This window comes from Fringilla coelebs (assembly GCF_963513975.1).
Source record: "Fringilla coelebs genome assembly, chromosome: 4".
Taxonomy (NCBI): Eukaryota; Metazoa; Chordata; class Aves; order Passeriformes; family Fringillidae; genus Fringilla; species Fringilla coelebs.
In genome coordinates, this window is record NC_140032.1 from 10,595,593 (window position 1) to 10,621,159 (window position 25,567).

The following is a 25,567-nucleotide window of genomic DNA, read 5'->3' on the forward strand; positions in this document are numbered from 1 at the left end:
ACTCCATAAAACCTACATGAAAGACAAGCCTTAGGAAAGCTCTAAGTGCACAAAATGAGGCATGGACTGGGTTAGAGCTTCCTCCTCCTTATATGTCAAAGCCAAAAAACCTTTAGACAAACAGCCGTGAGAAGCCAGACTTCCTCAGTTCCAATGTTCATCAACCACCTCAAGCTACTTACCAGACATGAAAGAAATAAAGAGGCCAAGAAGTCAGTGAAGGGAGTTACAAAATACTTGGTAGCACACAGCCTAAACTCTTTAATGACATTTTTAGTAAATGTTCTTTCTGCCAAATGTAGTTTTCTTCATCATCAGATCTGTCTCCATTAATAATGTATAATGGCACTTCAAAATTATTCTTGTAAAGAACTTTCTTAATGGGAGACATCAGCTTTGTTCATTGCTACAGAAGTCTGCAGAACATTTGTGAATGTATGGAGTTTTTTACCGGAATATTTGCAGTTTAAAACATCACTAGGAAATATGAGAATTCCCACCAGAGGTCCATCCCGAGAGGCTAAAGTCAAATCACTGGACACACACATTTCTATGATCCTGGCCTAGGAAGAACATTGTCTAATCTAGTCTGGGAAGAGAAAATATTTGAAACAGGGACAAATTCTCATTGACCTCCTCTTCCCGCACTAAGCACACATTCTTCACCTCCACTTCAAAACTTTTCATGGACCCAGAAGAACAAGAAGTATTTTCTCCATATGTTTCTGCTCAAACTCTAGTTGCATTTGTGGAGAGGTTAACTTTTCAAATAAGAAGGGGCAAGAGTATAAACTCCACATTTTTATAAGAAATAATGGTCAAGAGCATAAGCATTCAGATTCTTGCAGGAGTAGAAGGTCTGAAAAAAACCAGATATACTTTCTAGAACACATATTCCATGAGATTTCTAGGAGATTCTTCAGCTCCTGAAATAAAGTGAAATATTTTTTGCCTGTATTGAAATGTGTCACTTTATTTTACTTCCAGATGAAATTTTGGATAGTCTTGGGAATTAACATCTGGGAAGAAAAAACAATGTGGGAGGGAAAAAAAACCCCAAAAATGTTTGTTTCATCCATGCACTAACATCCCATTAAAGGTTCATAAACAAACTACTATAACTGTAAGCTAATTCTAAATATTATAAATGACAAATTATAGATTAAATATACTAGAATAAATATGGGCTTCTACTGAGCACTTCAGAAGACTTTCTAAGCATCAGATATCTCTCTCTTTCTTTTTAAATCTCATTTATCTGCTAAATACTGAAAACATTAATTATGTGGTTATCATAACATGATTATGTAAAAGGAACCAAAACGAGCACTATACTCAATTATGTATAAAATAAACAGACCACAAGCAGGCAGATGGCACATTTGGGACCTGACAGTGCCCTGTGAAGTCGTTTGCTGTTTTGAAACTGAAAGAGCAATGTCTGCATGGTCTTCATCACCAGTTTAGCACAAACATTTCAAAACTACCTCTTCAATCAAACAGGTACAAGCCTGTTTGTTATGGTCATGCTTCCCCGGCTCTCTACATAAATTTATGAAGCACAGCTTTTAGATCTGCACTGATTTAACATTCAGGTAATTTCTTCACCTTTAATGTGTTTCCTATCAGTTCCCACCTACTGCTCTGAGGGATAAGGAATCCCATTCCACTCATTTAATATTTCATTGATTGCACTTTAAATCTGCAGCACTGCCATGCACTGCTACTGGGAGGACAAAAGGAAACACCGTATTAAGATAATATTGATTCAGTTAACTAGAATAAAATGAAGAAAAGGTCAAATTGGGGCAAAGCTTGTGCAAAGAAATGCAACCCTGGCAGTTAACTGCTGTGATTCAGCTTCCCACAGCTACAGAAAGAGCATGGAAAGAGACTCTCCAGTGTTCACTAAATGTGCCATTACTGTGGAGTCATCAAACTGCCTCGAGTTGGGTTTTGTCCCCTGGGCAATCATCACAATTAATTGGGCATGCAATTTATCATAGACTAATTAAGTGGCTTCTACTGCATTTATCACTGCTTGTAAAGGGAAGGAGCTCATTTTGAATTTTTATTTGTAACACTGGCAATGCAGTTTAAAACAAACGATTGGGTTTTAGATTCCCAGCCACTGAGCACCCTTGTGCCCAGGAGGGAGCAGCACTCCACCCCAGTATTCTGGGCCACATGTTTGCATTTCCAAGAGTATCAGGCTGGTTTCTGCAGTAAGAGTCTTTGATACACATGAATTTGTGGGATTTTGTGTGTGCATATGTGCTCATGCAACTATCTCTGCTTGCCACTTGACTTTTGGTCAACTACAATCAAAATCTGAGAGATGGAGGAAGATCTCAAAAGGAAGAAATCCTGCTAATGTAAGGCTCCTACTGAGAAGGTGACTTCACAGTAAGTTTATCCCTGCTTGGACATGGGGGATCTTCTTAGGAATTCTACCTTGAGTCACAAACCAATAGGACACCAGGCATCCTTGGTTCCAAGGCTCACAGATTTATGTGTACTCACCACTGCTCCTCTGTGCTGTTACAACTTTCTGCAGTCACCAGGATATTTGCTCAAACTGATAATTGCTCAAACTGATCTGGGAGTCCTTTTACATTTTTCATTTACATTTCCTTAAAAAATATAGCAATTTCAAAGGAAACCCTATTTGAACCAGACTTCACATTTAGAGCTATGTCACTTTTAAAGACAGGGCAGATCAGTGGTACCTGTGTGGTCATGGTGGCACATAGTTCCTTCTGAAAAGTGTTTTTTCACCACAAATCTTTTGAGTAGACTCTCTCCTGGCTTATTTCTACTGATGTTGCTAGTTAAGCTGAGAGTATTCACATTTGGATGTCTTTTCTAGTGTAACACATCCACCAACATTGAGCTGGGGTAGGCATTTCAGTCTCACCACCACTGCCTAAGGAAATAGGAACTGAGCCAATATCTTGGTCCCCCCCACTCCAAGGCCAGTGTTGATGTAGACAGTCAGATACTTGAAAAGCTCCAAGAATGTGTACAATATCTTTTAGTATTCCAGAGTTTATCTGTGTGGAATTGTCTACAGAGAAATAAAATGCAGAAAGTGATGAAAGATGGCGGAATTTGAATTCAAATGATTACAATAAAAAATCTGTTCAGTGTTGTTTTTGTAAATGGCATAAGAAACCAATCTATTCTCCAGCAAGACAAGGCAGCTTAGCTACTTCATTTGATTATTAGGGCATCTTAGCAAATACTCCTGAGTCCACATAATGACTACTCCCATATGCTCCTAAGGGTTGTGTGGTCTCTTCTCTCAGTCTGCACACTCCAAGGTTAGCTTTATACAGAGAAAATCAAGATTGCAAAAGCATTCCTCAACAAGGAGACATTTCCCATTTGGTCCTCAGTTCCTCATTGTATTTCCCACCCACTTAACCACAACATTCATTTTTATAAACCAAACTGTCAAGGGCATGCCTGCACCACCCTTTTGCAATTTTAGCATGGATTAAATAGAAGAAAACTGTCTTGTGCTATTCCAGCTTCAAATATCTGCATTCACATCCCTATTCAAATAGATTATCAGTCATGGTTAAGGGTGGAGGATGTATTTAATGGCACAGCTCTACTCCATGCTACTATGCCAAGTGGTGATGAGTTACCCAAATTACCTTTAAGCCCAAGTACATGTGGACACTGGAAATTCTCTAGCAAAGCTGCACTGTGTTCTTCAAAGTTTTTGTTCCCCTTTGCTTTTTGACATACCACAAGTTTCTCAATTTTGCAGCAGCAGAAGAGCTGAATGGATATTAGCAGCAGCAGGAGGAAAGCAGAGGAGTCCCTGACCTTTACTCAAGATGCATCTGCAAAGAAATGTAAGAGTTATCACATAGTCTAGTGTAGCCTGAAAGCTTTCTCACAGTCTTGGGGCCAAGATGCCATACCTGCTTTGTGTCCACCTTTTGCCAAAATCCAAGAGCCCATCCCTACCCAAGAAAGCATTCAAACTGACATTCAGTGAGGGGCCAGTTCCCATTGGAGAGATTTCTGCATCACCATTTCTGAAAGTTGTCCCTAGACCCGGCAGTGGGGCTTAGCTTCATTTAGGTAGTAAATTACAACATCATCTTCAGAAAGCTAACATTAAAATAAATACAAACTATGAAAATCACTCTCTCAAGGTAGAATTGGAGCAAAGTACTTGACAAGAGTTTAACATGAAAATTGACATTAAATAACTCATGAAGGCATCCACTGCTATATAATATTTTTAGGGGTTATTTTAAAGGAGACACTGTTTTTTGTGCATCAGAACCATATACCTCTACATAAGATCACGAGTTGAGATTTCCACCAGTATGCTTAAACTGCATTTCTTTGTGTAATGGAGTAGTTCTGAGAAATCCCTGAGCAGACAGGTCTTTCAGAGGAATGAATGTGTGGTATTATGCTGCTGCTGTTTCCCATCAATGAAGTGGGCAGAATCTGAGTAAAAGGAGGGTGGAGAGAGTAGAAGAAGTGTGGACCTGCCTGGGAGAATGTGGGGGTGGCCTTACTGGACAGCAACCTTTAGGGAAGTCTCTCCTCTTCCTTTAACCATATTCAAGCAGTAGTAAGATACACTGGAGATTGGACTGCTAGCTTATGTAGAAAGTTACATAGGTGTTCATGGTTGTTCCCACAAACTTAAAGGCTAAGATCTATAGAGCAGATATTTTAGGGCAGATTATTGTCCCTGTATCTAAGAGATTCACTTATCTGATTTTTCAGTCTACAATGATCATATTTGAGTGAAGAAAGCTAAGCATCTTCAGGATTCTGTCAAAGAAGAGCTGCAAAAACAGCAACAGCAAGAAGAAAACTTGCTTTTGCAAACACTAGCAATGCAATGGAAAGATTGTTTTTTACAGCTCCTTCCCTGTGTCCTTGGAACATTTCTACCTGTCAAATGCTTTTCCAAACAGTTCTTTAGGATCTTCATGAGACATTGAAGACATACTTCCTAATTTGTAAAATTTACGGGATTCAGACTAAGTGCCAGTCAAAAATTATCGTTGTAAGCCACAGAGACTTAGGTCCATTCTCTTATTCTTGTTTTGATTGAACATAAACCAGATGGAGCTCTGCTATCTTACACGTGTCTGCAAGTTTTATACTGGCAATAGGGTTTTGCAGAAGTTTTATAAATAAACATATATTCCTATATGATAATGTAATAGGAAAAGGACTTGAAATGATCCTTGGTAGAATTTGCTAGTACCTTTAAAGGATGAGATCCTCAAAATTCACCTCAGTGTGTGTAAAGAGATTTATCCATTTTGTCAGTGAATTTCTCCAATTAGCTACATTCATGTTTCTGTGTGTGCCAAGAATTGCGCCAGAAGTTGCCACTATTTTTAAAACGTGGGGCGTGGGTAGAGTTGTTATGAAAGTGTTTGCATCTAAAGTAGTACATCATTATCTGCATTAACTACAAACTCATCTTAGAGCTAATATCTTGGTCGTGTATATTTGCATTAAAGTCTAGTGAGTTGATGCCTTCCACAGGTCTCTTCACATGTCCAGTCTGATAAATGGATTTAATACACTTTAGTAGAGGTGAGAAACCCCTGAAAACAGGAAGAATAACTATAGCATATATTTTTAATTTTTTTTTTTTAAACTTTAGAAATGGAAGTGTTCAAGGCCAGGGTGGTTGGGGAGCCTGTTCTGGTGGAAGGTCTTTGCCCTTGACAGATGGCTGGAACAAGATTAAATTTAAGGTCCTGTCCAACCCAAACCACTCTAGGATTCTCTGATAGTATGATGCATTAAAAAAAGATGAATTTAAGAAATATCAAGTAGCTTACCCAGAAGGGCCTAATCACTAGAAAATAGCCCAGTAAGAGAGAATATGTCGTTCCAAAGCACTTTTTATGGAGGGAAGTGCTGAGGATGTATCAGCTATATTTTAAACAGAGGGATATTGAAGGCTCTGCCATCTCTAGCTGAGTTTTAAATGCAAGTTGACACAGACACTACAGTGTTCTGAATGAGCAACATGAGTGCTGACTGGACCAAGCCTTTCAGGGGAGGTAGTCAGAGGAAAATCCAATTTGTGAATCCCAGCAGAGAATGAAATAGGAGCTGTACCCCTGAGCAAGCCATGACTGATGATTTGGAGCAAGCTGACAAGTAGACATTTAAGTGAGTGTTATTAACATCAGAAGAAAGGTATTCTGCATTCTTTTGGTGCACAAATTGGAATAGCTGAGCAGGGGCTCTGAGATTTTAAAATCTGGGCTTGCCCAATTCTTTTGCCTAAATGGAGTGGCCTTCTGGTGAGGAATGGGTTTTCATGAATCCTCTACACAAATGGGACAAATGTTTGGTTAGTGATTTCAACTGACTGAAGTGATTTATTTCCTATAGGCAGATGTGTTTGCATTCAGTTTTTAAAGTAAGTTTGTCTGTTCTCCATGCATATCTTAACATTAGTGAAAAAAAAATTTTGTCAAAACAAACTTCTCATTTCCTGGTTACCTACCCAGGTAAGCTATTTCCAGTAGGTTACCTGGGCAAGCTACTGGACAGCAGAAGAGTTGCCTTGAGCACTGCATTAGTCACAAAACAATGTTTTAGCTGCCATGTCTCCTTTTGTTTGATTCCTGGTAGTCCTAACCACTAAGCCTTACTGCTGCTTTAACTTGCTCAGATTTTGCCTTTTATTTCATTAGTAATTCTGTTACTGAAGGCTTTCACCTTTTGAACTGCCTAAGTTTGGTATTTAATAAAACAGAAGAACTAACTAAATCACTTGCATTAATGTACAAGTGTTAATTTTTAGCAGAAAACTTACATATTCATATTTTGGCAACATCAACATTTCATTCAGTTTAGCTGATAAAAAAGGAAGAAAAATGCCTTAGGTTTTGTGACTCATCCGCTTTTGAAGATGAATTTTGAAGATATTATTTGATTTGAAACAATTTATTAAGTCTTCGGAAATAATAACCAAATTAAATAAAGACAACATTGCTATTTTATTCCTAATGGCTTGAATATCTTTCTGATTGCAATGCAAAATAATAAGTAGCACATGACATAACTTATAACCCATTATTGTTTATCTGCACACTCTATAAAAATATGCCTCCACGTATGTGCAGGTGCATGTCTGTGTGTATATATGAATGCACATGTGTGTGTGTATAAATTAAGAGAAGTTCAAAATGAACATTCTAATTTTTGGAGTCCTGGTTGGTGACATTTCAAATTTAATAAATATAAAAACCTTTTTCCAATATAGAGTTCATTTAGAGGATTGTCTGCACATGTGAGAAAAAGAGTAAAGTATATTGTGGGTTAATGAAGGCTCATGGCATTTCTTAAAGACCCAGGAGAACTTGCATCATGGGCACAGGGATGCAGAGACACGTGGGGACCTCCCTCAGTGCTACCCTAGCCCTGGTACAGGACAGGATGACATCCCAGAACTAAATCCTGGCAAGAGGTTATTATATTTGTTGACAGGCACAGCCACTGGCTTTGTTCTACTTCCCCTAAAGAGCTTGTGATATACCAGCACTACATGGAGGTGGCCACTGGTCTGATTTCCTGCATTCCTCTCTGCTGCTCTGACTGTCTCAGCCAAAGGAACAATTTGCAGTTAGTCCAGCAAGAATTTACCTGTGAACACAGTCATATCACCTCAGAAGTGCATTTTTTTCTTCTTTCCCCAGGGAAATGGTGATGTTAGTACTTGGGTTAGTTTGTTCACTTCCCTTGGGTGGCAGCTGTGCCAGTAAAAGTCCTCAGCACCTTCCTGCCCTCAAGAGATCCCCATGTCCCTGATCTCCTGATGACCTGCCCAGACTTCCTACGGCCAACATGAGCCAGCCTGGGTAACAAGGCTGTACCAATTTGGTTCTTGTAAGAAAGGCTGATGAGAAGGGATAATAAAACCAAAATACAGCTATTCATGTCGGATATCCCTCATTAGATGAATTTACTTCATAAAGTTATATCATCAGCTCCCTGCAAAACAATCTCTTTTTCAGCAGCTTTTGCTGATAGGACTGCCAGCAGTTCACTAGGAGATATCTCACACCTGCTTATGAAATAGGCAAAAAAATTTTGTCCTCATCATTACAATCTTTTTATTGAAAACTCTGATGCTTAGGGAAATTCAAACCCTAAGTCTAGTTTGCCTCTTGTTGTAGGCAAACCAGACTTGACTTGGTGAAAATGTTAATCAAAAACTGAGTAGCATAGTGAGAAAGAAAACCAAACTAAAAACACCATCACTAACCCACCCCTTTTTCCAGGCTCTCACACTCTGATGTAAACAGACCTGGACCCAGGATGTAAAAGGTGCCGAAAGAATCACTACAGAGAAGCTCTTCTCGTGCCACCTAAGCATGAGGGATGGCTGGAGGCAGAACACCTCCTCACAGCTGTCTGGCTGCCCCACCAAGCAAGTCAATGAGAAGCCCTTTGCCTGCACAACTTGAGACTGCATGATGTCAGAAAAGACAAATGTCAAAGGGGATCTCTCCTCCAACATGCTGTGAAGACAAAGACAGCAGGGGAAGTATAGTGCAACCTCCCCATCCACTCCTTTTACTCTGTGGAAGCTTCAAAAGGTGCATCTTACAGTGAAGGAAAACAGCATGAGAGTACCTCTGACAGGAGCTTTGTAAAGAGGAGTATCAGCTTCAGCTCACATTTCCATCCAAGACACTCAAACAGCTCTGATCCTTGTTGTTCCTCCTCTCCCAAAGGTTGAATCTGCAGTGCTTCACTGCTGTGGGGTGAATGCCCCCCCAAGACAGAGATCTCCCAGCCTGTCTGCAAGCATCACCTCAGAGACACACAGACCTGTCTCATTTTGATGGATGCTTTTGTAACCACTAAAGACATCTCTGGCTTGTTTTTGAATTGCAGAGCAATACTAGAGTGATGGACACAAAGAAATGGTGCTGCCTTGGCAAACTCTGATCGACAGCTGGTTCACAGTGCTTCAGAACAGACTGCAATATTGTTTTGGAGTGCTTCCCTTTAGCTGCTAAACCAAGGCATGAAAGGGAGAAAAACTGCATAAGCACTGTGAAAAATGATAGCAGGAAGAGCTTCTAATACTCAGTGGTTTTGACACTTAAAGCTCTGTTTTCAGCAGTTTGCTTGGAACACCTTTTTCTTCTTTCCTGTCTTTAGGAAAACAAAGATGCTCCTTCTGAAATGTGGGAGGCCCAAGACTGGAATACAATTTTCGTACAGGAGATGAAGATGTAAACAGCTGCAGATTATATGCCTTTGTTTATTATTGCTACTTTTGATCTCAAAAGTTTTTATGAATGGAACAAACAGACTCAAATCTTCTTTTGTGTGATTCATGCACACAGCTTGTGATTTAACTGCTGATATTTTTTTAAATGTGTTCTTGGCTTTTTTTCTGGCATGTGAGTGAAAGAGAAATTGCACATATGACATAAGCAGAGCTTTTTCTTTGCTCTTTGTGCTTGTAATGCTGTTAGCTAGATTTGCATGCTTTGACTTGGGAAGATTCATTACTGGCAGAGCAGTGAGGTCTGGACAGTTGGCAGGTCAAAACATTTATTAGTGTGATCGTGCAGAAAAGTTTGGCTCCATGGTAGAGAAGATCCCTCTGAAATAAATATGGAGACTGGGAAAATTAATTATTAAGGCGGATGCTGCAAAAACATACATCAATACTGTTCAATATGTGGTTGGAAGGTAATTGAAAAAAATTATGTAGACTCTGACTTAAAAGGAGAGGGAGTCTGATGAACACACACTATAATTTCTGACAGCACCGTCTGGCTGCTGAACCTGTCAGGATCCAAAGCAGCACTGGAAAAAGGCCAAGCCCAGTCTCCAAGGCAGGGCTCAAGCATGAAGGAGACTGCCAGAGAGATTTGGTTATTTCTCACTTCTTTTCTATGTTACTTTCACTTCACTTGTAGGAGGGCATGTTTCATTGAAGCATTTTAATCCCTCTTTCTATTTAAAAAGTATTTAATATTCTCCTAAATTTATGTTCCATTAAACTCTGTATAGGAGCCTCTTACAGAGGTGCATGAGGGAGCTGATCACTGTGTTCATTTCCACATATTAGTTACGGAGCTGCCTACAGCTGCTTAAATTTCACCACCACTTAAAAATCCTTTGAACCATATTATAGTCATGGAGTGGTTATTTTGGGTTATGTCTTTTTTTTTCTTCTTTTTTTTTTTTTTGACAAAACTGTCTGATATTAAACACACATTGCTTGATTTAAATAAACATTGGAGAAGATTTATGTAATCCAGTTCAGGATGCACATCCACGCCAATATTTTCTCTCACATATATTTATAGAACTAAGTCTATATTAATCTCAAACAAAAATAGAATGGTGATACTAATTTTGATTACATTGTTACTTGGCTGGCTTTGACCAATTCTTCCTTTTCTTTCTTTCCCTTCTTTCTTTTCTTCTTTCCTTTTCTTTCTTTCCTTCCTTCTTTCTTTTCCTTCCTCTTCCTTTACTTTACTTCTTTTCTTTTCTTCCTTTACTTTACTTCTTTTCTTTTCTTTCTGAAAGCACCGATAAATAAATCCTAAATTCCGCCTAAAGTAAAATGGAATTTTTGGAGCTACCTAGTCATTCTACCTGTCTTTTCCACCTCCAAGGGAACTGAAAACTGAAGAATTGCTCTTATGAAAAAGATTAAATAGCTCCAGAAGGCTGAAGCACACCCAAGAGCCTCACAGTTACTTCAATGCAGTTTAATACATCCCTACACAGGCTGTTGAGTGTGAACTTGCAGAAGGTTCTGATCTTAAATTTTTCTCTGCTGGACACCTCTTTTTATGACTGAGGTGGGGAGAGAGGCTATTCTTGCTCTCTCATACTATTTTCACTACTACACCATAAGTGGCATAGTAGTACAGCAAACTACTTTTTCTGTCTCAAACATAAAATGTCTTTACAATCTACTCAGAAATCATATTTCCCAAGTCTTAACTCTCGTCTACTTTTTCCACTTAGGACTGCAGGGAAGAAGTGAATTTTCTGCACAGTCATTCTGTTTTGCATTTCAGCAGGCTTGGGTTTACTGTGATCACTTGAAAAAAATATCTAAATACATCTGTGAGAATCTAGGAAGTACTTAGAGAAAACATCTTTCTAAACATGCAACACATTCTGTGCTTCATAAGTGCAGCTAATACTTAGCAATTTAGCATATTGTTCTGATTTTGTTAGCTTCACCACTGTTTTCACAGGAAGCTGGCTCTGAAAAAAATGACCAAAGAAAACAGTAGTAATACCTATTACTGGAAATAAAGTCTGGAGGTGTATCTCCTGCTCAATTTTCTTTGGCTTATTTAGGGTTCAGAGTTCCTTTAACTTGGCAAGCCTGGGCAAGGAACACTTATCCATGTGCATGCAGTACATTCACTCCCATATAATTACTTTTTGTTAATGCTCTGAAATAATTTTCTTTCATTTTAACATAGTCTCCAGTCCTGCAGACATCCAAGCACATGAATAACAGACTCCTAACTTCAATCAGATTACAACTGGGAATAAAGTACTCGGCCATGTGCAGCATCTGGTTGCAGAATTAAGATCATTCATCTCTTGGGTCTTCCTAGGAAGCTACAGAATGAGATATGTGCATGTGGACTATGGGGCTCATGCAATGGGGCTGCTTTACCTAAGATGAGCAAAAAAAGTTTTTCGAATTCATAGGGCAATCCACACAGCTAATCCAGCAGCTCCTGCAGAAAGTGAATCAGCTCCAACAATCACACCATTCACACACTGTGGCATTTGGAGGGGGAAATACATTCTGTATAGGGAGATCATTAACAGCCCAGGCTAAAAGGAGGTGTGGGCCTATGTGTTTCATCAAAATCAAGGACTTCTTTTTTTATATATATATCATCTTAAAAAATACATTGCATCTGCTATTTGAGAGAGGACAGCATCTTGCAAGACCACTATTCACCTAGCTTTACTCAAGTATCTTGAAAAGAAGTTTGATTTCTTTGATGTCTACAAGTTTCATTAATGTGTACATAGGCTCAGAACAGTGCATGATGTTAAAAATTTCAGTGTATTATGTCACACTTTAACCTAAATTCCTCATGAATTATCTCATTTATTTTTCTACATCTACACACATTTATAGTATGTATTTTCAGCAGTAAAGGCATTTTCCAGTATATTGCTAAATACACTAAAAGCTTATTTTAAAATTTGTAAAAACATTTAAAATTTAAGAAAAGACCCTATATTTTGAGCTGTTATTAGAAGAGGTAATAAACTTAATATGCTAGCGTAAACAGGGAAAATAAAAGAGTTTTCTGAGTGTTTCTGAACGTTGTTTTTAGTATGTTATCATTAATGTATTAAAACATGTACAAAAATGCATTAAAGGATCAGGAATATTTTCCTGCAGGTACTTAGAACCTAATAAATAATGAATGTAATGATTAACTACATGGGCAGAGGACAGAGCATTACTAAGAAAAAAACCTGCATAAAATCTGCCCTTTGAATGGATGCGCACCGTCGTTTTTAATACTTAAAAGCCCACTTGAATATACTCAGTTGTGTGTGAAGAGAAAACAAAAGAAGCAAGCGTGCTTGAATTAATATTATATTTTCAAATGAAACATTTAAATATTGCCAAGAGGGTGTCCGGAAGGGCAGCGGAGCGAGCCGAGCGGAGCGCGGCGCCGTCCCTCAGCGCTGCTTGAGCAGCCACAGGGGTTTGTGCAGGTCCAGAGAGCTGAAGTACGACCACCACCACGGCTTCTCCCTGCCTGCCGCGGACCCTCCTCGCGCCTCGGCCTGCCCGTGCTGGGCGTGAGGGTCAAAAAGTTCCAGCGGGTCCTGAGGGTCGTACGCGTCCTCCATGGAGCGCCGCAGCAGCTTGCCGGGCCAGGCCTCGGCGGGCCGCAGCACGAAATCCACCCGCCCGGCCTGCTTCATCCTGGCGGGGATGGTCACCCTCTTCATCACCCGGCTGTAGCCCGGCGCCTGGGCGCTGATGATGAACGTCCCCGGAGGCAGGAGCCGCCAGTAGTCGCCGTCGGCAGCTTGGGAAAGGGACAGGCACAACAAAACCGAGCTCAGCTTTACGCCCGGCAGCCCCTGTAGCGCAGATGGTGGCTAAGGGGTGGGCCACGGGAGCAGCTCGGATTTTGGGAAAAGTTTGAAGGCAAACTCTAGATGACAAAAAGAGACTTTGCCTGTGAAAAGCTGGCCCTTGGGAGGTAATAGAGTAAAATTCACATACAAAATGTCACTACCTGCTGTGCCTGTATCACAGGGAAGAGATGCTTTCCTTCATGCTGCTTTTCCCTGGGGTACAAGGAATAACTCCCAAAGAAATCAATTTTAAACTAAATGAAACTTAAGAAAGCTAAATCAGAATCCAGGCTGCAATATATACACATATATATATTCAGAATGTCTAAGGAGTTAAGAAATCCCTCTTTTAATTAAATTACATTCAATTCCTTTGCAGACATTCTCACATATTAGACTATGGACTTGGAGCTGCAGCTGGTATAAATTGCCATTAGTGTAAAATGGGTGTAAATTTCCTCCAGCTGAAGGTTAGACCCTGCAGGCAAAAGCAGGGAGCTTTAAAACTGAAAAATTTATTCCTCATTTTATATTTCCTTTATTTTGAATGGCAAGTCTCTTAGCTCAGTTAGTGTTGCATTAATACTATTTTCTCATGGAATTTCTTAGCTCTTTTTAACACTAAAATCAAAAAACTTTTTAACCATATGACATTTTTAACCCCACCTAACTCAGAGCAATTACTCTTTCCTACAGTGTAAACATATTTTTATTTAATTCTTAATCCTTAAAAGGTCCACTGCCAATGGGAAGCCATTGTCTGGGAAGAAGTTTGAAAAAGACCCTAATTCATGCCAGAGTCTCCCACCAGCCTCAATAATCTGCATCATCTCCACTATTGTATCCCCTCTAGTGCTAGTTTTTCTGAAAGCTGGAAAACAGCCACTACATTATAAGCCATTCTGGCTTTCCAAATTGATTCAACAACGATCATTAGACCAAAATGTAACCATTCATATCTTCTATTTTGCACTTCTATGCCTACCCTGTTCTCACTGAAATCAATAACAAAAAGAAAGCATTGATTTCAGTGACAGCCTAAGAGCTCAGAACTTTATGACTGTGAAAAGTAGCAGTTGTATATGCCCCAATATATGTTATCAGTTGGTGACAGGTATAAAATGGACATAATTCAATGTTCCAATAATAATTGTCCAAAAACTGCACATATTTATGTGTTTCCACATGAACAGGAAAGGTTGTGGACCCTTCAATTTCTGCAACTATTCTAGTTGTGAAAATCAGAGGGGATCCTACTGCACTACCTGCAACATGTTCACAGTATCTCAGCTAACTTATTCCATCAAGGCTCCACATCTCCACATGCTGAGTTACAGCCTCTGAGCAGAGCTGTTGCCATATTCCCCCAAATTAGCTTTGGTGGACAGCAGACTGTTCCAGGTGGAATTTTTCACATCAAGAGCTCCATCATCCCAGAGACAGGACAGACTTAGCAGTCAGCTTAACACGTCTTCTCTCTTGTTACTCTCGAAGAGGACCCCCACCCAAGCCTTCAGTTTCCCATTAAGGCGTCATTTCTACCAAACATGGCGATACTTTTGCAGGTTAAGCTCCCAGTACTTTCAATCCGCCCCAGGAAAAATCTTAAACTAAAAATATTACCTGTGGTGACATCATGCTGAATGCCCCTGACTGAAATACGAGCATTTTTTATTGGGTTGCCAAACTTATCGGACACAATTCCTTTTATCCCCCGATGAACCTGGCAAAGCAAAGCAGAGTTAGACGGGAGTCACTGCAATACCACCTTCTCATCACAAGGAAACCTTTGTAGAGAGGAAATAATTGTCAAAAAATTCACCCATTCAAAGGCTCTCAGGAGATAACGCCCCTTCAGATCACATTGCCTATTTAGGGAGGTCCAAGGGGACTGCGGGAAAGGGAAAATGGAACCAGAGCTTTTTTGGGATCGGTGTGTGGCTCTGCATTGAGAGACCCTTCTCTGCCGAAATCACTGGCACCTCGTGGTGTGACCACACTATTTAAGGACTGTTCTGAATGTCTGCCGTGGACACAGAACCACAAAGAAATGAAAAATTAAGGCTTTCAAAACCAATCTGATGGCCTGAATAGAATGCATCACTTCAGGTATTTGTGACTCATCATCACTCTGCTGCCTACACTTCACTGCCTGTCAGAATGTCATGACAGCAGTGTGTATGGCAGCCATTTCCCCTTCTCTACAAGCACAGAACTGAGCTGCTTGAGCTGTTGAGAAATGTGCTTAGTGACAAACTAAAGAGCAATGTGAATTTTTTCATACAAGGAGGTGCACAAACAGCTATACTGGAAGTTGAATAAAATAAAACAGAATAAAAGTTCCAAGTATTTAAACATTAAGTCTCCTAAGGTTCTCTTTTTACAGTGTTCCAAATTTAAAATATTTTATATCTGGAAACGTATATGATCTTTTTAAGCAAAAAATAATTCCATTTTGATTTTTTTCTCTGAATAGCTATGACCAACTTGAGTTGTTCTTTACTTCCCCACCTCCTCTTTTCACTTCCACTAACTTTCCCTTTCCCAGTACCCTTGTCATAAGAGAAGGATAGAAAAAAAAAGCATCAAAACAATGGGAAAAGCACATTCACTTTTTTCTTGGAATATAAATATGTTTAAAAATAACCATTAAAGTATCCAACAGTAATTGATAATACAAAGTTTGAAAAAAAAAGTCTAGTCTCGTGAGAGTAGTTTTTAATTTAAGGTGAGACTGTGTTGTCACTGCTCTTGTTAAGCAGCTGTTCCATATACTGAGTTAAGCTGCTCACTGGAAAGTTTAGGAGCAACTCAATATAAGGATTTGAAAACTATCCCTTATAATGAAGCACTGCAGTTTGCTTTGCAGCATGGACTTGGGGATTTATCATATGGATAGAGAGTAAATATGGTCAGAAGAGTCATCTTGGACTCAAATTCAATTTACAGTGTAGACATACTCAAAGTAGTATGACCTCATCCAGCTTCAATACTAATTTTGCAATTATAACATAACAGGATAAAAATGACAAAATTGAAATTTCTTTCCCAATCTTGCTTTGGTTTGCTTTATTAAATGTACTATTTTCATTTTTCTTCAAATCGGTGTCACATGAGTTTGGTAGGGTATTTTCATATTGCTTCTGATGGGGAGAAGAGATCAGTGTTTAGGAAAATGAATTCTACTTCTGTGTGTTGAGCCAAGTGTACTTGTACACACACCACACAGCCTGGTATATATCAGAATAAGAAAAGTTTGAATTGGTTATGGCAGATTTAACCCTTATCGTGGGTAATTCAGTCATCCTTATCTGCAAAGTTGTTTTGCTTACTGTCCTGCATTTACTCAAAAAGCTTTTCCAGCACAGACTTCTACAGTATCTCACACTATAAAATCTTTACATCTTGAAGACTTCAATTGTAATATATATGGATTTAACCCAGCTCCATTTGGATTCACTAAAACTCATTTTCATCAGACAGCTGTAAAACGAAATGAGTTTGGTGGTCTGTACTGTAGACTTTATTGAATGATAATACTTACCACAAGTAGCAAGAGGTTGCTTAGAAAGGCCATAAAAACACTCCTAACAATTTTAAATTACTGCATACTCTATCAAAATAAGGCATGACAGAAAGCTAATCTACTAATGGCTGAGAGAAAGATGAGCAACTTCTGTTTCTGCGCTCACTTACTTATTGTCAGTGAGGTATTTGTTTTTGCTGAGCTTAAACTTATTATTAAAAATGACATTTAAGTGTCGTGTTTTAATGCTCAGAGACACACAGTTCTTCCTTTAGAAGCTTTGGCTTCAGGTATTGAATAACTACTTTCATACAGAAATCAAGATGGAAAGTGTGTAAATGGCACTTCTAGCAAGATTTTAGCTGAATCTAAATTTCTTGCTGTGGGACAGTAGCATATGGGACACAAACATGGAACATGGAAAAGAAAATTTCAGGAAGCTCTCTGGAGAGCAGATCTTGTTGCTTTAGTCTTCAAGAGGAAAGTTGATTCATTCTTTTTTGAATATTCAGGTTTTCTCTAGTGCTAAAATTCTGGACTGTTGATGAATAATGCTGCCCAAAGTATTCACAGATAATTCCCTTTCTCACTATTTTCAAGGCCTTTGCAGTCCTCCATCTCAATCCCTTCTGCAGCATAGACAAAATACCACCTGTGTGTCCTGCTAGATAAACTGAGGCGCTGGGACCCCTGGAGGAGTGTGGTGTTTGATTCAGCAACATCTCAAGAGCTAACCAGAAAAACAGCAAAGAAATTAATTTTGACAAAGAATGAAAAAGAAAAACATAAAGCAAAAAGGTCTGTAAAAGCAGAGCAGTACCATTTCCATGTAATTCAGAAGGGCACCTTTGTTTTCATGCCAGATTGTAAACAGTTCTTCCTCCAAAGGAAACTTTTCACATCCTACCTCCACGGTAACTTCAAAGCAATTTGTGTGAAGGTAATTAAAATCTGCCATACCTACAGGTTTAAAAAGAAAGAGAACAGCTCATGAACTGCCATGTAGCTTTTAGCTGGAGCTTTGCTGCTGCAGTCAGCTGAATGCTGTCCCCATGGGCGTGGGTTATTACACTGTAAAAAGTGCTTGCAAATATATAAAAAGTGTTCAACAAATTCAGAATTCTATAACTTGTTTCAATTATAAAAACTAACAACAGTGACACTTCTTTCAGGCAAAAAAGCAGAATTTTACATTATTATTCACCTGGCCAAGAAGTAGCAATAGAGCAATAAAGATTGGTTAATCACAGAAATTGTATAATCGTCTCTATCAGAAGTGATTGCCAAAGGTCACCAAAACAGAAATGACCTATTGCCATTATTATGTCCAAAACTGTTTCTGTACAAAAGACATTGGATATAATTTTGGGAAGAAAGTATGCCAAAGAGATCTAAACCTAATTCTCATGCATCCCCCAAAGCATTCCAAATGTCTAATTTCAACATAATTATTTGGGGATCCAGCTGAGTCCTATTGGAAAACACAAGTGAAGCGCTGCTGAAAATTTATGAACACTGATATTTTATCCATGCCAGTATTGAAGGAATTCTAAAGAAAACAAAATACTTTTATTGGGAAAACCAAATTAACAGCGGAAGCACAAATGAATTGGATGTTTGTCTCTGTTGTAGTTTTCCCTGAAAAAAGAATTTATTTAAACAGATAAGAAAGCAGCACATGCATTGTCTACAAGAGGGATTCAGACTCATGAGGCTAAGGAATGAGAGCATAGCATTAAGCATTTATTTCTACATGTCAGATTTAAATATAAAAATATTATATTATATAGTATAACAAATTTGATCCTTGCATAACTTGTTAATTTTCCTCAAGTCCCATTGGGGTTGAATGCATCCCGTGTTATCTGCATAAAAACATTACCAACATAGATTTTGCTACTTAAATCCCCTAAAAATTTTTTTTTTATGGGAGGGACCTTAACCAAACTGAAATGAATAAAATCATTTTGTTCAAACCCTGGTGTCTTATAAAGGTCACATAGAGGTTTTACCTCACTTGATATGATGGTAAAGTGGTTTTACCTCCAGTGAAGCTGTACCACTCAGCACCATTTATAATACCTCCACGTTTCACAAAATTCCCACCACAGCGGAGTTCAGACCGGTCCGAGATGACGGGGTGTGCATCTGCATAGGCTTTAGCCAGCATCTTGAACACCTGCAACAGACATGATTGGAATATCTTTGCTTTTGCAAACTGAAAACTTTGCCATTGCTGTTATTAACTATTGCTGTTGTCAGTCCAGACATTGAGCCACCCTGCGTCCTCGAGACTGAAGGAGGTGATGAACTGCTCTACAAGGAAGTTTTGTTTGTCGCTAAGAAATTTTGGTTTGTCTTCTTCTCTAGAGTTCTTCTCTGCAATCCAGTATATTTATCTAGGGACAACATATTAAAAAACAGTGGATTTTTTGATACTTGGCTTCAATCTACCACCTGGGGCAGGAGCAAAGGACATTTTGGTTGTACTTCAAGTCCCAGGTTTTAAAGTTGAAATTTAGGACTCCTTTAGGTTTTGTTTTAGTTTTTGATATTTTTTACCCTTCAGCCCAACTAAATCTCGGCACTGAATGCTGCTGTTTAAAATAGTCAGTGTCAATTTGCTTTGCACTTATCACTCACACAGGAAGACCTGCCAGTTTGATCTCAGAGAGAGCTCCTTCTGTGTGGGCAGAAACGATTCCAAAAAGTGAAGGATAGGATGTGATGATGCAGGATGTTACCACTGATTTCCAAAGAGTGTTGACAGTGATGAAGAGCAGAGCAGTCACCATGCAGAAAGGAACAGTGGCAGAACATGTAGTGAAGACAGAAGAAAGAGCAGTTATCTGAAGAAACCATTTATTTGAATCATGTTCCTGCCCTTCTTCTCCAATGGTTATTCCAACTTTGTATAAAAATTCTCCCACTCCTTTTTGTCTGTTTGGACCTCATCTGCTATGGCAAGACTCTCAGATTTCAACACTGAAATTACAGCAGTTATCAGGTGCTACTTGATACTACTATTCATCATCATGAGTTTCATTCCATATTGCTTAAGACAGTGTATGCAAGAAATTTGGTGGCTAAAATCCTAGTTTTAGAAGTGGTCCTAAAGCTTTATCCTAGTGTTGTCATCAAGGATAAAGACCCAAATGACCAAGCACAGAAAACTGATTGATATTTGTGATTGTTTCTAATAACCACATAGCTGAGCCAATTATGGGATCAGGTAGGTGAGCAAGGAAAGGTGGAAAGAGAGATTAATATAAGTGTAAAGAGACTTTACTGAAATACTTCTGATGACCAGAAACCAAAAATTCAGATTTAATAAAAAATGCTTTTGCAACTCCCTTAAGTTTCTATGGTATTGCTCAGACCAGAAAATTGTGTCCTTCAAAGTTTTGCTGAAAAGAAATAGATGTTAATTAAATATGTTAAGAAGAACTTTTACTGCCAATAGTTCAGTGCCAGGATCAATATATTTAATTTCTACAGGAATTTGGGTCCCAGTTCTGAACGTAGGTATTTATTATAAAGTTTAGAAGGTGCCTATGTGAGTTAGGAGTATGATCCTCACCTTTTACAAAAACATCTGCAGATGTCCTATTTCCAGTGACCAAGCCTCCTCTTATTTCACACCAAGAGGCACAAGGCTTTTGCCTGGCCAATAGTTCAAGTGAAAGAAGGCCAGTAGTGAGAAGAGGAAAAAACCAGTTCCTGCTTAACAATACATTTGTTATCACTTAGAAGCTAATGTATGACCAGTCATGGACCTCAAGGAAACTTAGATTTTAGGTATAATGTAGAGGAACAAAAAGGGGAAGAACAGAGCAATCCTTGTGACTTTGGCAGTGTGAGGTTTAACTCAGTAAAGTGAGGTCAGTGCTGTTACCTCAGCCAGCACTTTTACCCCACTCACTGCCACAGGTTGGGTTTTTCAGGGGGAGGGAAGGGAGTGTTTTAGCTCACCAAAGGGAGTGAACTTGACCTAGTGTGACCTTTGTGCTCTGGTAAGCAGAGTCATCAATTCAGTTTCTTGTTAAAAAAGAAAAGTGTTAAAACATCTATCTACACAAACCCCGAAATACGGGAAAGTTTTTAGGTGGGCTGAACCAGATGCAAGAATATGAGTGTAAGGACATGGTCCAGCTTTGATACTCCTTGGTCTCAGCCAGTACTGCCCCAGGCTGTGGTACAGGCCAAAAAAGAGACTTGAAATCTGCAGTGTATTGGAGCAGAGGAGATGGTCCTTGTGCTTCCACACATGGACCATGACAGACATGAGGAGGTGGAAGCACAGATGCATTTTCAAATGCAGAAACATGGTTCGAATATATTTCTCAAAATTTAATTTTTTAATATCTGGCTATCATCTGCTCTGCAGCATTTCACCCTGGTCTGCAAGTTTCCCCTTGCAGAGTGAATGTAGCAGGTCAGCATTCAGAACAATGGTTATGGCCAATGTATGGCAGATAACCAGACTGCTGTATTTTGGGATGCAGGTTCCCTGACAGCAGCAGCTGTAGATCACATTACTTAAATGCAGGTCACTTCACTGGTACAGGTTTTATATATTTCTGTGAGAAATTTCAAGTGATACTAACAGGGCTGTTAAGGTTTCTTGTGCTGAGTCATTTGAAAAATCACTTTTTCACTGAAGACATCCCCAGCCTTCCCCTGCATGTTCTAAACTTTCAGATTTGTAGCCAAATTTCCAGACTTTGCAGTCACTGACTATGCAGCAGTCAACTGTATAGGGTTCCATATTTTACTGTGTTGCAAACCAGGAGTGCCATTAGGGTTTGTCCAGCTGTGCACTACACTGGGATAGAGACCTTTGTCTGTGTGGTTGCATCCTTTCACTCAAAACACACGTGCTGTCCCTGAGTGGAAATGATGGAAGTACTGCTGTACTTCCATTCCAGGGGTGAACTGCTTGATAAAGCACACATGGCAATATTCCTTCACCACCTAAACATAGGATAGCTCTAGCCCAGGCAGGGGGATGTAAAAGCACAATTTTATGATTTCCCCTAGTCCTCAGCAAGAGGTTCTGCAGCTTGCATTAGAACCCACCAGATATTTCTTACACAGGCTTGTTGCCATGCAGTGCCTGGTTAATTTTACTGCTAAATAATTTTCATACACACATAGTCATTAGGCATTGTACAGCTCAGAAGAAATGGATTGATACAGAAAATGTTGAAGAGTCATACATCTTTAAATATTTAATATGTGTTAGTGAGAACTGCCATTTCAGAAGAGGTCAGCCTAGAGATATGCTCAAAGATAAAGGATGCTTCAAGTCAAAGATCAACTTCTGACTATTTCCAACTGTTCTTTGTTTATATAAAGAACCACTTTTCTTAAGAGGCCACAGATATTTTTAGCTCAGCTAGAAGGCTGAAAAGCTTGCTGTTCTCCTGGTGGGCATGTCGGCAATGAATACTAGATTGAGGAAACCAAAGGGAAATAGGAAAGATGGCAAAAAATTTCACAGAAGATTTACAGTGAGTCCCAAATGAGGAACTTTCCAGGGACAAGAGGGGGAAACCAGTCCCATTCGTCTGATCTGGAATAAATGTTACAAGGCTGCCACCATATGGCAACAAGCTTTTTTTCCCCTTACTTCTTGTGGATTCCACAGGAAAATAACACTGCTGGTCAGGCTTGTTCCTTTTCTTCTGGAAACCAGTGGTAAAAATATCACAGCCTACTCCCTTAAAAAATTAAAACCTGGATTTTTCTAATCTGTGCTTCATAAAACCATATTTGGCCTCACAAAAGTTAGGTAAATCTTTCCAGACCAAGCTGATAGTGTGTAAACAATTCTATATTTTAGAGCACATTAAGCAAGTGTATAAATCAGAGTCACCCAATATGCTGAGTTGGAAGGAATCCACGAGGATTATCAAGCCCAAGTCTTAAGTGAAAGGCCTCTGTGGGGATTGAGCACTTGACCTTGGAATTATTAGCATCAGCTCTACCCAAATGAGCTGATATCATGTTGTATACATATATACACACACACACACAAATAAAATATATATATATATATATATATACACTTGGATTATGTATATAAATATAAATATATATATACACACTTATATATATATATATATATACAATTGGATTATGTATATAAATATGTTATTTATACATATTTAATACATAAATGCATATACATACCCACACTTGTACATGATCTAATTTAATCAAAGTTTGTTATTTATTAAATGTTTCCATAATTCCACAAATGGAACCAACATCCTAACCCTGCAAAAGCAACATTACCTTCTCATCAGGTGTAGGAGAGAACATTTTTTCTTCCATAGGATGCCTTGAATAATCATAAGGATAGGTCACCACCAGCTCGCCCCCATGCAGGCTGGCAGAGAGCACAAATGGGATAGACCTCAGCCACTTCATGACTGCTTTTGTCTCAGGGGCCACCTGAAATCCAGAAGAAAAAAAAAAAAACAACTGTGACTAGCCATGCAACTCCAAAGGGATTTGATCCTGTGCAGGATGAAGCCCAATGGAGAAAAGACTGTGTTGAAAGGAGAATGTTGAAGCTCCTTGGCTCTTCCAGCCCAAAAGTTACTGGGGGAAGAAAATAATTTTTCTCCAGGGAATGGATGATACACATTGTTCACTGTGGAAAAACTGGAACAAAAAAGAAAAGAGAACATTTGACAGCAGAAGAAACTTTTCCTTACAGTGACATTTTCAAATTATGATGGCAGTACTTTAGGATGGAAAACTTGTGGGATTTTATCACTACTTACCTAACTCTCTATCTAATTTAATTTCTGAATCAGCAGGATTAAATCCGAATGGATAAACTGGAATAGGAGGATAAATTTGCAATTCTCATCCCTTGTTGAAAATATATTTGCTATCCTTAGGTGCAGGTTAATCTGTAAATAAATGAAAACTAACACGTATAAAGCACATCAGTGCCTGCGGTTTGCCCGCATTGAACTGTGGCAGGTAAGTCAAGTTTTTGACAGTCCCCCCTCAGTGACAGCAGCCAAGGGAGAGGGCAGCAGACTCCAAGAGATGTTCAGGCACCCGGCACGCAGAAGGCTCCTTCACCCCGTTTCTGAGGAGTGATTTCCGGGAGATGCTCCGGCGTTGGTTCATTCTTAGGGATAACAGTGGCACCTGGCGGCCGGTGCCTGCAAGCCCAGACTCACGCCAGTGCCCCCGGAGAGCTGAGGTTCCTTTCCTTGCAGCTGGGGCCAGTTACCTGGGGAAAACCTGAGGAGGGCAGAGGCTGCTCATCTGGACCCTGCACCACTGCAGGTCTGCAGGTTTCATAAAAATGAGAAATACCTGTTATGATGAAGTTAGTACAGCATCTATTTAGGGCTGCTTTAGGGATTGCTTGTCACCCTTTGCTTTGACTCAGCTGTCAGAAAACCAGGCAGCCAGGGCTCCAGAGCAGTAGTGACTGACAGTGTGCAGGGAAAAAACATCCAGAACAAACAAGAAAAAAGCTACTAAACCAACTGAATAAAGCTCCTGAAGTGTTTCAACAATAGTAATTCCTGTTTTCTTTGGATCAGTCCCTAATCTGCTATTGTTAAAAAACCTTTGGGGATCCACAAATGCTACTCTGTAGCTTTCAACTTCAGCATTTTAAAGAGACAACTTAAAAAATGGGATGTAACAGGTAAAGTCTGATCAACTGAGGAACACACAGAATGCACTGTGCCCACTAGAAGCCTAATCAAAGATTTTTACATAATAGGAAAGATTAAACACCGAGTTTCCAGGAAAGGCATGACATTAAAAAAAAATTAAAAATACGGATAAAGGACATTCCAAAAGGAAAGGACTTTTAGCAGTCTCACACACCAACTCACACAATGCAGAAGTGGGAGGAGAAAGAAGCCCCCAGGCTTCCTGACGAGAAACATGGCAGTGTCCAAAGAATGCTATCTGCACCAAAGGATTTGTTTTTCTGGCTTTTGTACAGTGCCCTGGGATGACCTGACCATGATCTTTATCCCAGTAGTGCTTTGAACTGAACCAGCCACTTCCACCTGCACCCTGGAAGTTCATCCTCTGAGCCCATGTCTTCTGAAGAGAAGACCCCTGAGGGTTTGTAAGGGGCTGTGTCACTGCCTGCCCCATGCATTGGGCACTTTGGGAGTTTCTCAGGGTGGTTGAGCACCTGGAACAAGCTCACACCTTCCAAGTCCATAGCACCAGCCTCTATAAGGAGGTTGCTGTCCCAAAATCCCATCAACTCCCTGCCCTGCTGCAGCTGCCCCAGCACCTGCTGCCCAGCCAGAGAGGCCATGCCTGACACAGCATCAGCCCTGCTTTCAAACAGCAGCCTTGGGCCTTGACAGGGTTTTAAAGCTGCTTCTGCAATTCAGTGAACAAGAGTCAAATACAGTTTTATTTGAGAGCTCCTGGTTTCAATACTTCATCCTGATCAGCCAACTGACTAAGCATAAACCCAAAGACAGTGCTGTCTCACAGAGACAGTGCCCTACTGAAGTGAATGTTTTGAAAAAACAGGAGTTTCAATGCTGCTATTTTTATCCTAATAACATTTCAGTGGCATGCAATGAGCATATTCTGGTTCAGCTCCACTGGATGACAGCAGGTGTTATCTATGCCACTCTTGACTTTGAGTTTTCCTTTAATGTGGGTTTTGTGGAGTTTAATTTTTTTTTTTTTCACCGGGGCTTTTGCTTTTAAGTTAGATGAGATCAATTTTAAACTATCCATCTCACAAGAACAATTCAGAGCACAACTAGAAAACAGAGAAATTATTTCTGCATGAGTATGGAGAAGGGCCACTACCCTTTTTAAACCTGAATCTCATTTCTTCAATTATACTGCAATTAGTCACTGTCTCCATAGCTTTCAAAGATTTTTTTT

The 25,567-nt window shown here is 39.5% G+C and overlaps 1 protein-coding gene across 1 annotated transcript in view; it reads right to left on the minus strand.

The window, feature by feature from the left end:
• Window positions 1-12,726: 12,726 nt before the first annotated feature.
• Window positions 12,727-25,567, minus strand: part of CPZ (carboxypeptidase Z) — a gene marked incomplete at both ends in the record, with an annotated part of 33,577 nt that continues 20,736 nt past the window's right edge. The window contains 5 exons of the mRNA XM_084204085.1: window positions 12,727-13,082; window positions 14,758-14,857; window positions 17,481-17,620; window positions 18,704-18,839; window positions 22,961-23,119. Of these exons, the coding sequence (XP_084060211.1) occupies window positions 12,727-13,082; window positions 14,758-14,857; window positions 17,481-17,620; window positions 18,704-18,839; window positions 22,961-23,119 (891 nt within the window). The remainder of the gene's footprint in view (window positions 13,083-14,757; window positions 14,858-17,480; window positions 17,621-18,703; window positions 18,840-22,960; window positions 23,120-25,567) is intronic.